Source organism: Theropithecus gelada, chromosome 2, assembly GCF_003255815.1.
Source record: "Theropithecus gelada isolate Dixy chromosome 2, Tgel_1.0, whole genome shotgun sequence".
Taxonomy (NCBI): domain Eukaryota; kingdom Metazoa; phylum Chordata; class Mammalia; order Primates; family Cercopithecidae; genus Theropithecus; species Theropithecus gelada.
The window spans coordinates 81,249,082-81,264,649 of NC_037669.1; the positions used below are offsets into that span (position 1 = coordinate 81,249,082).

The window sequence follows — 15,568 nt, forward strand, 5'->3', positions numbered from 1 at the left end:
CTGGAGCAAAGGTGACTTTTGTTATGTTTTAGCAAAGAGACTGGTGGCATTTCACCCATGCCCTAGAGATTTGTGGAACTTTGACCTTGAGAGAGATGATTTAGGGTATCTGGCAGAAGAAATTTCTAAGCAGCAAAGCATTAAAGAGGTGACTTGGGTGCTGTTAAAGGCATTCAGTTTTAAAAGGGAAGCAGAACATGAAAGTTCTGAAAAGTTGCAGCCTGACAATGCGATAGAAAAGAAAATCCCATTTTCTGAGGAGAAATTCCCAGCTGGCTGCAGAAATTTGCGTAAGTGATGAGGAGCCGAATGTTAGCCCCTAAGACAATGGGGAATAGGTCTCTAGGGCATATCAGAGGTCTTCTTGGAAGCCCCTCCCATCACAGGCCCTAAGGCCTAGGAGGAAAAAGTGGTTTCATGGGCCAGGACCAGAGTCGCCATGTTGTATGCAGCCTAGAGACTTGGTGCCCTGTGACCCAGCTGCTCCAGCCATGGCTACAAGGGGCCAACATAGAGCTTGGGCCATGGCTTTAGAGGGTGCAAGCCCAAAGCCATGGCAGCTTCCACACAGTGTTGAGCCTGCAAGTGCACAGAGGTCAAGAATTGAGGTTTGGGAACCTCCGCCTTGATTTCAGAGGATGTATGGAAATGTCTGGATGCCAAGGCACAAGTTTGTTGCAGGGGCAGGGCCTTCATGAGAACCTCTGCTAGGGCAGTGCAGAAGGGAAATGTGGGATTGGAGCCACCACACAGACTTCCCACTGGAGCACCACCCAGTGGAGCTGTAAGAAGAGGGCTACCATCCTCCAAAACCACAGAATGGTAGATCCACCAACAACTTGCTCTGTGTGCCTGGAAAACTCGCAGACAACGACAGCCTGTGAAAGCATCTAGGATGGGGACTATACCCTGCAGAGCCACAGGGCCAGAGCTGCCAAAGGCCATGGGAACACACCTCTTGCATCAGCGTGACCTGGGTGTGAGACCTGGAGTCAAAGGAGATCATTTTGGAGCTTTGAGATTTGACTGCCCTGCTGGATTTTGGATTTGCATGGGGCCTGTAGCTTCTTTGTTTTGGCGAATTTCTCTCATTTGGAATGGCTGTTTTTACTCAGTACCTGTACCCCTGTTTTATCTAGGAAATAACTAACTTGCTTTTGATTTTACAGGCTCATAGGCAGAAGGGACTTGCCTTGTCTCAGAAGAGACTTTGGACTGTGGTCTTTTTGAGTTAATGCTGAAATGAGTTAAGACTTTGGGGGACTGTTGGGAAGGCATAATTGGTTTTGAAATGTGAGAACATGAGATTTGGGAGGGGCCAAGGGGGGAATGATATGGTTTCACTGTGTCCCTACCCAGATCTCATCTTGAATTCCCATGTGTTGTGGGAGGGACTCAGTAGGAGGTAATTGCATCATGGGGGCAGGTACTTCCTATGCTGTTCTCATGACAGCAAATAAGTCTCATGAGATCTGATTGTTTTAAAAGGGGGAGTTTCCCTGCACAAGCTTTTTTTGCCTGCTGCCATCCTTGTAAGAGGTGACGTGCTCCTTTTCCTTCCACCATGATTGTGAGGCCTCTCTAGCCATGTGGAGCTGTGAGTTCTCCATTAAACCTCTTTCTTTTGTAAATTGCCGAGTCTCAGGTATGTCTTTATCAGAAGCATGAAAACAGACTAATGCAGGCTCTAATAAACAGCCTACCAGCCAAAAAAAATAAAAGCCCAGGAACAGACGGATTCACACCTGGATTCTGCCAGAGGTTAAAAAAAAAAGCTGGTACCATTTCTAATAAAACTATTCCAAACCATTGAAAAGAAGGGACTCCTCCCTAACTCGTTCTATGAGGCCATCATCCTGATACCAAAACCTGGCAGATATACAACAAAAAAAGAAAACTTAAGGCCAATATCCTTGATGAACATTGATGCAAACATCTTCACAAAAATATTGGCAAACCAAATCCAGCAGCTTACCAAAAAGCTTGTCTGCCACAATCAAATTGGCTTTATCCCCAGTATGCAAGGTTAGTTCAACATACACAAATCAATAAATGTCATTCATCACATACACAGAACCAAAGACAAAACCCACATGATTATCTTAATAGATACAGAAAAGACCTTTGATAAAATTCAACATTCCTTCATGTTAAAAACTCCCAATAAACTAGGTGTTGAAGAAACACACCTCAAAATAATAACTACATATGACAAACCCACAGCCAGTATCATACTGAATGGGCAAAAGCTGAAAGCATTCCCCTTGGAAACCAGCACAAGACAAGAATGCCCTCTCTCACCACTCCTATGCAACGTAATATTGGAAGTTCTGGCCAGGGCAATCAGGCAAGAGAAAAAAAGGAGTATTCAAATAGGAAGAGAGGAAGTCAAATTATCTTTTTGCAGATGACATGATCCTATATCTAGAAAACCACATCATCTCAGCCCAAAGCTTTTTAAGCTGATAAGCAACTTCTGCAAAATCTCAGGATACAAAATCAACATGCAAACATTGCTAGCATTCCTATACACCAACAACAGGCAAGCAGAGAGCTAAATCATGAATGAACTCCCATTCACAACTGGCACAAAAAGAATGAAATATCTGGGAATACAACTAACAAGGGAATTGAAGGACCTCTTCAAGGAGGACTACAATCCACTCTCAGAGAAATCAGATAGGACACAAACAAATGGAAAAACATTCCATGCTCATGGATAGGAAGAATCAATATCATGAAAATGGCCATACTGCCCAAAGTAATTTATAGATTCAATGCTATTCCCATTAAATTGCCATTGTTGTTCTTCACAGAATTAGAAAGAAACTACTTTAAAATTCGTATGGAACCAAAAAAGAGCCTGTATAGCCAAGACAATCTTAAGCAAAAAGAACAAAGCTGGAGGCATCACACTATCCAACTTCAATCTATGCTACAAGTCTACAATAACCAAAAGAGCATGGTGCTGGTACAAAAACAGGCACATAGACCAATGGAAGAGAATAGAGAGCCTAGAAATAAGGCCACACATCTACAGCCATCTGATCTTCAACAAAGCTGACAAAATCAATGAATGGGGGAAAGACTGCCTATTCAATAAATGGTGCTGGGATAACTGGTTAGCCATATGCATCAGATTGAAGCTGGACTCCTTTCTTACACCATATACAAAAATCAATTCAAGATAGATTAAAGACTTAAGTGTAAAACCCAAAACTTAAAACCCTAGAAGAAAATCTGGGCATTCAGGACATAGACACAGGCAAAGATTTGTCCACTCAGGACACAGGCATGTGCAAAGATTTCATGATGAAAACACCAAAAGCAATTGCAACAAAAGCATTTCAAAATAGACAAATGGGCTCTATTAAACTAAAGAGCTTCTGCACAGCAAAAGAAACTATCATCAGAGTGAACAGACAACATAGAGAATGGGAGAATATTTTTGCAACCTATCCATCTGACAAAGGTTCAATATTCAGAGTCTACAAGGAACTTAAGAAATTTACAAGAAAAAAAAACAAATAACCCCATTAAAAAGTGGGCAAACGACATGAACAGACACTTCTCAAAAGAAGCCATACATGAGCCAAAAAATATGAAAAAAAGTTCAATATCACTGATCATTAGAGAAATGCAAATCAAAACCACAGTGAGATACGATCTCACACCAGCCAGTATGGCCACTATTAAAAAGTCAAAAAAAAAAATAGATGCTGGTGAGGTTGTGGAGAAAAAGGAATAATTTTACACTGTTGATGGAAGTGCAGATTAGTTCATAGTTCATCCATTGTGGAGGACAGCGTGGCGATTCCTCAAAGAACCAGAGGCAGAAATATCATTTGACCCAGCAATCCCATAACTAGGTGTATACCCAAAGGACTATAAATAATTCTACTATAAGGATACTTGCACACATATGTTCACTGCAGCACTATTCGCAATAGCAATGACATGGAACGAGATCATGTCCTTTGCAGAGACATGGAGCTGGAAGCCATTATCCTCAGCAAACCAATGCAGGAAGAGAAAACCAAATACTGCATGCTCTCATAAGTGGGAACTGGATGATAAGAACACATGGACACATAGAGGGAGGACAACACACACTAGGGCTTGTCAGGGGTTGGGGAAAGGAGAGCATGAGGAAGAATACCTAATGGATGCTGGACTTAATACCTGGGTGATGGGAATGATCTGTGCAGTGAACCACCATGGCACACATTTACCTATGTAATAAACCTGCACACCCTCCACATGTACCCCTGAACTTAAAAGTTGAAAAAAAAGAATTATTTGTGATTTTGTTTCATATTCTCTGCTAGGTGTAAGCTTCAAGGAGGCAAGGACAAGGTCACTCTGGCTCACCCCTAGATTCCCAGCCATTAGACATATGCCTGGCACACAGTAGAGCCTCAATAAATATTTGTTGAGTGACAGAATGAGTAAATAAATGAAACTGGACCATGCTTTCTATGAACTCACAATGAAGCGCTGTTTAACGTTTATGTAGGGTCTGTTCTATTTTCACACTTAGCCTTTATTTTAAAATTAAGCTGTATATGCTAAAAATGCAATAACTTAGTAATTGGACATAGAAAAGGTGGTGATTGGTTAGTGGTGAGGTGAGAAGATGAGTGAATTTCCATTTAGTGCTACAGAACATCCAGCTGCCAGGTAATAGATGGTCCTAAAGCTCTTTCATAGCTTGGTTTCACAAAAATGAGACTAAAGTCCCTTTCCAAGTATTCCACCATGAAGTCTCAGAGAAACCTTTAGAGCTAGTAGTTCTAGATGGGCTTAATGGTTAGTCTTTATTTTAAAATAATCAACCAATGTTTTTTTTTTAAAAAAAAATTCTCCTTTTATTGCAGGTTTTATACTGCTCACAGTTTCCCTCAAAAAATAATCCAGTAAGTGGTGAAACAGTTCTAGGTGCAAAGGGAGAGTAGATATAGAGAAAGGAAAGATGTTGGATGATGCAGATTGGATTATAGCCTTTTAATGTGAAGTCTGATCTGCATGTCAACCATGTTTCTTTAAGATTCAACCTGCAGGCGGGGCGCAGTGGCTCACGCCTGTAATCCCAGCACTTTGGGAGGCCGAGTCGGGCAGATCACGAGGTCAGGAGATCGAGACCATCCTGGCTAACACGGTGAAACCCTGTCTCTACTAAAATACAAAAAAATTAGCCAGGCGTGGTGGCGGGCGCCTGTGGTCCCAGCTACTCAGGAGGCTGAGGCAGGAGAATGGCATGAACCCAGGAGGCGGAGCTTGCAGTGAGCCGAGATCGTGCCACTGCACTCCAGCCTGGGTGACAGAGTGAGACTCTGTCTCAAAAAAACAAAACAAACAAACAAACAAAAAAGATTCAGCCTGCAGTTTTGTGATAGTCCCTGCCTTGTTCTATCTTCCATAAAAGCTTAGGCATTTATGGTTACTAGAGATTTGCTATCTGTCTCTTGTTAGTTGTAAGTTCAAGTTTTGTGTTCATACATTTCAAATTTTGTATGCCATTGTATCCTTGTACTTGTCACACAAGCTCAATAAGCTAAAGTTTTCATGATTCTCGTTGTAGGGTTCAGAAGACAGCATTTTATTTCAGGTTTTTACTGGCCTCCAGAATTCTCTTCATCTTCTAATTTTAAAACTCTTCATTTATTAATATTGGCATTGACATGGAAATTATCTTTTTCTATCTCAAAGGAGTTTTGAGGTATATGTCAAATATATCTGAAGTTAGGTAAATATTTACTATTTTGAGAGTTCATTTGCTCAGTTGCTTATATAGATTTTCTAAATGTTGATGACAAAGAATGGATGGACAAAACATCTGAAACTAATATTTGTAAATCTAGTGCATTTTTAATGACTAGAGCATTAGGACATTTAGAAATCATTGCTCTGCTGATGAGTATTTAAGTTTTTAGTTAGATGACTGATTTTCCTTTTTCAGATTAGGACATTAGGATCTAATTAGAAAAATACCATGGCTAGGATTCACAGAAACCTCTTCTATTTGCTTTTATAAAATGTGAGAATTGTACATAAGGAAGTTTTTTGAGGGATGATTGGTTGAATTTTCCTGACTGCATACATTCACATATATACATACAAAATTTTCCCACCACATTCTAAAAACAGAAACTTTACTCATAAAAATCAAACATATATAGAAATTATTGTAAAGAATAAAATTAAAAACCTATGCTTAAGTTAACCACCTAAAGTTAGTTTCATTTGGTATATTTCCTTTCAGTTTTTTTGCCATTCACACTTTTTTTTTTTTTTTAAGGCAGAGTCTTTCTCTGTCTCCCAGGCTGGAGTGCAGTGGTGCAATCATCACTCACTGCAGCCTCCACCGCCCAGGCTCAAGTGATTCTCTCACCTCAGCTTCCTGTGTGGCTGGGACTATGCCCAGCTAATTTTTTTTTTTTTTTTTTTTTTTTTTTTTAGAGAAATGCGGTATGGCTATATTACCCAGGCTGGTCTTGAACTTGGGCCTGAAATCCTCCCACCTCAGCCTCCCAAAGTGCTGGGATTACAGGCTTGAGCCACCACACCACCCCCTTCATACATTTTATAATTTTATTTTCTATGGTTGAGATAGTTTTTTGTATCTGTTTTTTTCATTTAACTTCTTATCTCAAAGCTTTCCCATATCATGAAGACATCTTCATAAATTCAATTTATTGTGGCTCTTTGCTGTCTCAGCCCATGAAACACTGTAGTGTGCTTAACACTCCTCAAGTGCTGGAAATTTAAGTTGTTTATTTTTCAGAACTTATAAACACTTATTTGCAAAGATCCTTGAGTTTCTAATTTTTTTTAATTTTAGAGTAGATTCATAAAATGAAATTACTGAGTAAAATGGTATGAACATTTTTAAGGCTTTGGTACACATGGTAAAGTCTTTCTAGGATATTAACACTAATTTATATTCCCACTTGCTACAAATGACAAGGCTTAATATATTTACTGTAAAAGAGGTCATATAAGTAAATAGGAAAAATGTACTAATAGTAAAATGGCTTACAAACATGAACAGAAAATTTACTAAAAAGAAAAGTACAGAGAGACATCTGCTCTCCCATGTTTACTGCAGCACCATTCATAATAGATGAGATACAGAATCAACATAGGTGTCCAACAACAGATGAATGAATAAAGAAAATGTAGTATACATACACCATGGAATACCATTCAGCCATAAAAAAGAATGAAATCCTGTCATTTGCAGCAACACGGATAGAACTGGACTTTATGTTAAGTGAAATAAGCCAGGAACAGAAAGTTAAATACCACTTGTTCTCACTCATGTGGAAGCTTTAAAAAATTGATCTCTTAGAAGTAAAAAGAAGTACAGAGGATACTAGATGCTGGAAATGGTAGGGGGAAGGGAGGGCTAGGGAAAGATTTGTTAAAGAATACAAATGTATGGCTAGATAAGAGGAATACCACTGTAAGAGGACTATAGTTAACAATAATATGTTATATACTTTCAAATAGATAGGAAGATATTGAGGGTACCCACCAAAAAAGGAATGATAAATGTTTGAGATGATGAACATGCTAATTACCCTGATCTGTTTACCATATATTACATGTATCTAAACATCACTATGAATATTAAAATTCCTATTTGTCAATTAAAAAACAATTTTTAAAAAGAAAATTAAAATATCCATATAAATATATATGAATGAAATTAAAATAAAATATCATTGTAAGTATAATAAGCTATTATTTTGAAAATATTGGAAGGTAAGATGTTAACAGAGGAAGCTGGGTAAAGGGTAATAGGAAGCTCTCTAAACTTTTTTTAACTTTTCTAAAAGTCTAAAATTATTTCAAAATAAAAAGTTAAAAAATTAATTTACCCGTATAACGGCTGTGGGTGCTTAAGTTATTCAATATGTTTGTACCTACTGATCTCATATAAATATGCTGATGTACTCCCAGAAATCTTAAATGGTGCATACCTAATTAGTTCACTCAAGTCACACCTCTAGTATTGAAAAGAAAGTGTGGAATATTTCCAATGCATGCTCTTATTTATTGTATAGTTTTCTGAACTTGCTCCATATAGTGTAAGCTTTATCTCATTTAATCCTGTCTACCCTAGGAAGTAAGCAGTAAAATTATCATGCTCATTTTACAAATGAGAAAATCAGGGCTGAAAGGTTGAATAACTCAAAGTCATATGATAAAATCTTTAATTTTAATTGGTTTCATTTATGTGATATGTCCATTTAGCAGAAATGGCTTACATTTTGAAAATGAATGTTTGTCTTTATTTTCAGCTGTCTGTGGTGTCCCCTTTTCAACAGATGAGCCTACAGATATTATACCACGAAGCTGTCAACTAATGACAGATGTTCCACATGTCACACAGCTGCTAAACATGACTAAACTTCGACAAACTGAAATAAAATTTGGAGGCCATCCTCTAAGATCAGCAGAATCAGGTACACACCCAGGCACCTAAATTAAAAGTGTAATATGTCTGCATCTCCCCCATAAAGTGTGACTTCCTCCAAAAAGGGCGTTGTCCCTCATTCTTCTATATCCTTAGCACTTAACAGAGTATACTTGCCACATACCAGGCCAGGGGCTACAAACTCAGATCACTAACAAGGCCAGGAGGATAACATAAATGAACAAAGTGGGCTGGTTGCCTGAGTATTTGACACATAGAAATATTTTCAACTTCAGCAGTGAGAGAAATGGTTATGGTATTAAGGGAAACAGTAACTTTAACAACTGTGCAAATAATACATTAAATTGCAATTAACACTCAGCCCCTGTGAGGGAGTTAGTTGTAGGGAGTGGTGGGGACTGAAGCCAACTGGAAGCTCCCTCAGTCTAGAAGGGAGAGCCACAATTCAGTTCTAGCTAGTGTTGCCTTTCAGAAAGGCAGGCCCACTCTCACCAGATCTCCCATTTTTCTCAAGAGGAGCTGGATATGTGAATGTTTATGATAAATCTCCCAATTTTAAAACATTGTCTAAAATATTTTGAAAACACTCCATGGGCCAAACAAAACATGTCAGGACTGCCAGTGTTCTACCTCTGTGATGGACACCAGAGCTGTTGACCAAATGAATGAGTAGTACGTACAAATGAAGAAATTTAATATTGTCTGGGTGAGTGGTTCCCAACTACCTACGTATTAGAATCACCTCCTTACAGGTTAGAGACATTTTTAATGTCAAAAAAAAATTTTCTGATGTCTGTGTCCCAGGGATTCTGATTTAATTGGCCTAGGATGGACCACTGGATCACTTATCCCACAAAAGCCGTGTGGTTCAGGTGACACTCACAAACACTGAAGTATTTCAATGAAAGGTAAAATGATGGTGGCAATCACAGGACATGTATGGAGGAAGAAGTAGATCTTGAAAGTATCCAACCTATACTTATATAAATAAGTACTTATAATAAATAAATAGATGTGAGGTTGTTGGAAGTGTAAGATGGAGCAGAAGACTGAGCAAAGACAAAGAGACAGCACAATGAGTAGACAAGTTTACTGAGGGATTAATAAGAGGAAGGGCCTTAGTATAAGCAGAGTGACTGTGTTGGAAGAATACGAGAGAAATGGGCTTCAATTTCCTAAGGTAGAGGAATGATAACTTCTGTTTTAGGAAGTTGAATTTAACAGCAGGATTCAAAGTGAAATTTTGAAATCAAGTGAGACCAGAAATTAAGGAGCACAACTAAGAAGTCTTTGTGGCAATCTAGGCTTAAAATGGCAAAGGCCCAGACTCACAGTAGCTTTGAAAGTGGGAAGCAATGGCCCTGAGAGCAACTGCCAGGAAAACTGGCAAGACTCAGTGATTCTCAGGTAATAGATGGGGATGAGAGAGTGGTCAAAGTTTGAAGGAGGTCAAGGAGAAACAAGAGAAAGGAGATAACCATGATATGAAAATTTCAAAAGTGAACTCATTTTATTCTCTGTACTTATTCCATGTTCATTTATTCTTGGGATATTTTCTATATGTCAATCTTCATCAGTATAACTTGTCCTAAATTGTATATTCCCAGAGCATTGGGACCTATTTGGTAACCTTTTCAGTATAAATCCTGGCAGACTACTATGTATAAATAAGCAGTACGTTATTTAGCCCTTAATTACGACATTTCCAAACTTACAGAAAGTTCGAGAGAATGTATGATGAACAATACCTGTGTACTCATCACCTGCTTCTGCAGTTACCAACTTTAGGTAGGACTTTTTGATAGCAATGCAGGCACACACAATGGGAATTTGTATGCTTACTATGTGTACTATCTTTAGACAGAGAGAGACTGTATATAATCCATGGTCATTAAAGAGCCTTGAGAAAATATATACATAAAAGGATTAAAAAGATCTGACTACCCAGACAGCTACTGTAAACACTTTGGGTCACAATTCAATCTGAATGGAAGATGTACCACAGAATAAAATAAGTAAGAGTGTGTTCTATAACAAATGCTATATCTGTATCTAATATGCTGTGATAACTTTCCATAACAAATGCTAAACTATAAAGCATATCAGATAATTGTTTGCCATTATAAATGCTATTTTTCTAGCTTAATGTTTTAAGAATTCATTATGTCTTTAAATGAAAGTGCGAGTCTATATCCAGATATTTTAAGTGTCTTTTTCGATTTAAAATTGAAAGACACTTATAATGTGTGAAATTAAATGGGAATTTGAATAAATATTAATTGCATCACTAATTCAATGTTATAATTAAACACAAACTTTTTCATAGGCCATACTTCAACCCAACTGATAAAAGAGGATGTTAACATATATTTTGCAATTTCCATAAATGGGCTCTCAGTGCATAATAGTGAACTTGAGTCATATATACAGAAATGAATAATTGTCATCTCATAGCACATTTCTTCTGCTCTGTGAATCCCAATTATATTTATATCCATTACCATAGGCTTTATGATTGCACTTCTTAAGTAAATCTCATTGCACATGTATGCCAGTTAAGATTACACAAACATAAATTGCACTTTGTGGTTCTCTTTCTGTAAATACTTTTCAATTGCTGATTTTGACATTTGTGAGCTTTGAAGCTTACCATCAGTGAATATTGTAATAATTCTTGTTCTTTGTGTAAGCCATTTGAAAGGTGTAGCTAATGAATAATTCCCAAGGACAGGCTTTTTAATCATGGGAAAGCCAAGAGATATTTCTTCATTTGAAGTACTTGTTTTTGTGTCTTTCTAAAAAGTGGACTCCCCACAATGAGATTTGAATTGCATGAGAAAATGTGTTCTCTTTAATTAACTATGGACTACTCATGTAAATTGTGATATTTTATTATAAATGCACATATTGAGAGATCCCAATGAAACCTCTAGAGAAAGAAGTATCTGTTTTCTGTGGGTGCTTTCTAGTGTTTTCACACAAGCTGAAAAGGAAACCTTAAAACTTCTGACTCTTTTGGAGTGCATTTTGTTGAATAGAATACAACTTGATCAAGAGCTTTTAATGAAACTAATAATTATGTTTCCAAAAACCACGCATTCACACTATTCACTTTGTCAATTCCCAGTACACATTAACTAATACTGTTGCAGAAGACTGTGGAATCTGATGATCTTATTTTCATTAATGGGACCCCAGTTTAATTGAACCAGAGAACCAGATCTGGTTATTGAAGTTGAGCATTCAGCTGCTAGTGACAAGATGCAGTGGTCCACTAAGCACAAATCAAAACTAGTAATTTACTTTAAAATTACAAGGCAGTCTTCCCAAGTGCCCTCTTGTCCACAGCAGCCATCTTATTGGATTCTTACTCCTTTTTGAATGAGAAGACACTGACATCCCTAGCTCCTAGCACAATTGCAAATGGGTAAATTAATGCATCAAGAAAAAAAAAAAAAAAAAAAAAACATGAAATAGTCATCTAACTGTTTTTGTCAATGGTGAAGTCCTTACTAAAAATTTTTCTGTTGGTTCCACACTATGAAAGCAAGATTCAAATATTTAAAAGTCTACTGTGAAGTAGGAGAACCTAAAAGGAGGAGTTAGATTCTGACTTCAGAATAAATCAAGACACTCTTTAATTTCTTCTTTTCTAAACTCAGACTTTTGCTTAACCTTGTCTTAGGATTGCTGGTTAAAGATATCTCACAATTTTTAGTTTCAACGTGTGATAATTCAAAATAAACTCAGTCATCTCTTACGTTTGAATCGTATATCCTCTTTCCCTATCTTCAATAAAAGTGAAACATAACTAGTCACATTCTTTTGTCAAAAAAATTTTAAGTGTGAAATAATATCCATTGAATATGGATCTTATCGATCAATATCTGTGGAATCTGTTACAACAAAGATGACACAAATCATGTATAGAGTGGATTTTAATTTTTCTGTAAAATTTCTGCCAAATACTGAAAAAATTTTAATAATATAAAACATAATATTATATTATTAAATTCATTTTATCAGTTTGACAATTGTGTTACTTTTGCAGGATTGACTCAAACCTATTTTTATGTTTCTCCTTTAGATATTTATGACTGCATTGCTTGTAATAACAAAAATCCAGAGACAAACTACTTGCATACCGTAGGGAATTGACTCAATAACCGCACAATAAGATATCATGCAGCTATACAAAGAATGACCTGCTCTGCCTGTGATGGCCTGGAAAAGTCTCAAAGCTGCGTCAGTCAGTGAAAAATAGAAACCAAGAATGTTGTTTCAGTATGATCTCATTGATAGAAATAAAAAAGATAGTTACCTACATATGATATATGCATAAAAGTTTTAAGGAAACACAGGAAACTTGATAATTACCTTTGAGACAGGGACTAGTGGAGGCAGGGGCAGTGAGAAAAGACTTTTACTTCTAGTGTCATACCCTTCTTTATTACAGAATTTTAATTTTCCAACTGTATTCATGATTGATGTCAATGAGTAATTATGGGGCATTTCTAGTTTCTTCTTTGTTTTTTTTTTAATTATACTTTAAGTTCTAGGGTACATGTGCATAACGTGCAGGTTTGTTACATACGTATACTTGTGCCATGTTGCTGTGCTGCACCCATCAACTCGCCAGCACCCATCAACTCGTCATTTACATCAGGTATAACTCCCAATGCAATCCCTCCCACCTCCCCCCTCCCCGTGATAGGCCCTGGTGTGTGATGTTCCCCTTCCCCAGTCCAAGTGATCTCATTGTTCAGTTTCCACCTATGAGTGAGAACATGCAGTATTTGGTTTTCTGTTCTTGCGATAGTTTCCTCTCCAGCACCTGTTGTTTCCTGACTTTTTAATGATTGCCATTCTAACTGGTGTGAGATGGTATCTCTTTGTGCTTTTCATTTGCATTTCTCTGATGGCAAGTGATGATGAGCATTTTTTCATGTGTCTGTTGGCTGTATGAATGTCCTCTTTTGAGAAATGTCTGTTCATATCCATTGCCCACTTCTTGATGGGGTTGTTTGTTTTTTTCTTGTAAATTTGTTTGAGTTCTTTGTAGGTTCTGGATATTAGCCCTTTGTCAGATGAGTAGATTACAAAAATTTTCTCCCATTCTGTAGGTTGCCTGTTCACTCTGATGGTAGTTTCTTTTGCTGTGCAGAAGCTCTTTAGTTTAATTAGATCCCATTTGTCAATTTTGGCTTTTGTTGCCGTTGCTTTTGGTGTTTTAGACATGAAGTCCTTGGCCATGCCTATGTCCTGAATGGTATTACCTAGGTTTTCTTCTAGGGTTTTTGTGGTATTAGGTCTAACATTTAAGTCTCTAATCCATCTTGAATTAATTTTCATATAAGCGGTAAGGAAAGGATCCAGTTTCAGCTTTCTACTTATGGCTAGCCAATTTTTCCCAGCACCATTTATTAAATAGGGAATCCTTTCCCCATTTCTTGTTTTTCTGACGTTTGTCAAAGATCAGATGGCTGTAGATGTGTGGTATTTTTCTGAGGGCTCTGTTCTGTTCCATTGGTCTGTATCTCTGTTTTGGTACCAGTACCATGCTGTTTTGGTTACTGTACCCTTGTAGTATAGTTTGAAGTCAGGTAGCGTGATGCCTCCAGCTTTGTTCTTTTGACTTAGGATTGTCTTGGAGATGCGGGCTCTTTTTTGGTTCCATATGAACTTTAGAGCAGTTTTTTCCAATTCTGTGAAGAAATTCATTGGTAGTTTGATGGGGATGGCATTGAATCTATAATTACCTTGGGCAGTATGGCCATTTTCACGATATTGATTCTTCCTATCCATGAGCATGGTATGTTCTTCCATTTGTTTGTGTCCTCTTTTATTTCACTGAGCAGTGGTTTGTAGTTCTCCTTGAAGAGGTCCTTTACATCCCTTGTAAGTTGGATTCCTAGGTATTTCATTCTCTTTGAAGCAGTTGTGAATGGAAGTTCATTCATGATTTGGCTCTCTGTTTGTCTGTTACTGGTGTATAAGAATGCTTGTGATTTTTGCACATTAATTTTGTATCCTGAGACTTTGCTGAAGTTTCTTATCAGCTTAAGGAGATTTTGGGCTGAGACGATGGGGTTTTCTAAATATACAATCATGTCATCTGCAAACAGGGACAATTTGACTTCTTCTTTTCCTAACTGAATACCCTTGATTTCTTTCTCTTGCCTGATTGCCCTAGCCAGAACTTCCAACACTATGTTGAATAGGAGTGGTGAGAGAGGGCATCCCTGTCTTGTGCCAGTTTTCAAAGGGAATTTTTCCAGTTTTTGCCCATTCAGTATGATATTGGCTGTGGGTTTGTCATAAATAGCTCTTATTATTTTGAGGTACGTTCCATCAATACCGAATTTATTGAGCGTTTTTAGCATAAAGGGCTGTTGAATTTTGTCAAAAGCCTTTTCTGCATCTATTGAAATAATCATGTGGTTCTTGTCTTTGGTTCTGTTTATATGCTGGATTATGTTTATTGATTTGCGAATGTTGAACCAGCCTTGCATCCCAGGGATGAAGCCCACTTGATCATGGTGGATAAGCTTTTTGATGTGTTGCTGAATCCGGTTTGCCAGTATTTTATTGAGGATTTTTGCATCGATGTTCATCAGGGATATTGGTCTAAAATTCTCTTTTTTTGTTGTATCTCTGCCAGGCTTTGGTATCAGGATGATGTTGGCCTCATAAAATGAGTTAGGGAGGATTCCCTCTTTTTCTATTGATTGGAATAGTTTCAGAAGGAATGGTACCAACTCCTCCTTGTACCTCTGGTAGAATTCAGCTGTGAATCCATCTGGTCCTGGACTTTTTTTGGTTGGTAGGCTATTAATTGTTGCCTCAATTTCAGAGCCTGCTATTGGTCTATTCAGGGATTCAACTTCTTCCTGGTTTAGTCTTGGAAGAGTGTAAGTGTCCAGGAAATTATCCATTTCTTCTAGGTTTTCCAGTTTATTTGCGTAGAGGTGTTTATAGTATTCTCTGATGGTAGTTTGTATTTCTGTGGGGTCGGTGGTGATATCCCCTTTTTCATTTTTAATTGCGTCGATTTGATTCTTCTCTCTTTTCTTCTTTATTAGTCTTGCTAGTGGTCTGTCAATTTTGTTGATCTTTTCAAAAAAC

General features: G+C 37.5%; 1 protein-coding gene and 1 long non-coding RNA gene across 6 annotated transcripts in view; one reads left to right on the forward strand and one right to left on the reverse strand.

The window, feature by feature from the left end:
* Positions 1–15,568, forward strand: part of C2H3orf67 (chromosome 2 C3orf67 homolog) — a 309,119-nt gene that overhangs the window by 166,106 nt on the left and 127,445 nt on the right. For 4 of the 5 annotated variants that reach the window (XM_025377409.1, XM_025377411.1, XM_025377410.1 and 1 more), the window contains one exon: positions 8,307–8,471. The exons of the other annotated variant lie outside the window; for it this stretch is intronic. In XM_025377409.1, coding sequence (XP_025233194.1) covers positions 8,307–8,471 — 165 coding nt within the window. The remainder of the gene's footprint in view (positions 1–8,306; positions 8,472–15,568) is intronic. 5 annotated transcript variants of the gene reach the window in all.
* Positions 1–15,568, reverse strand: part of LOC112619454 — a 215,470-nt gene that overhangs the window by 135,224 nt on the left and 64,678 nt on the right. The gene's annotated exons all lie outside the window — the stretch shown is intronic.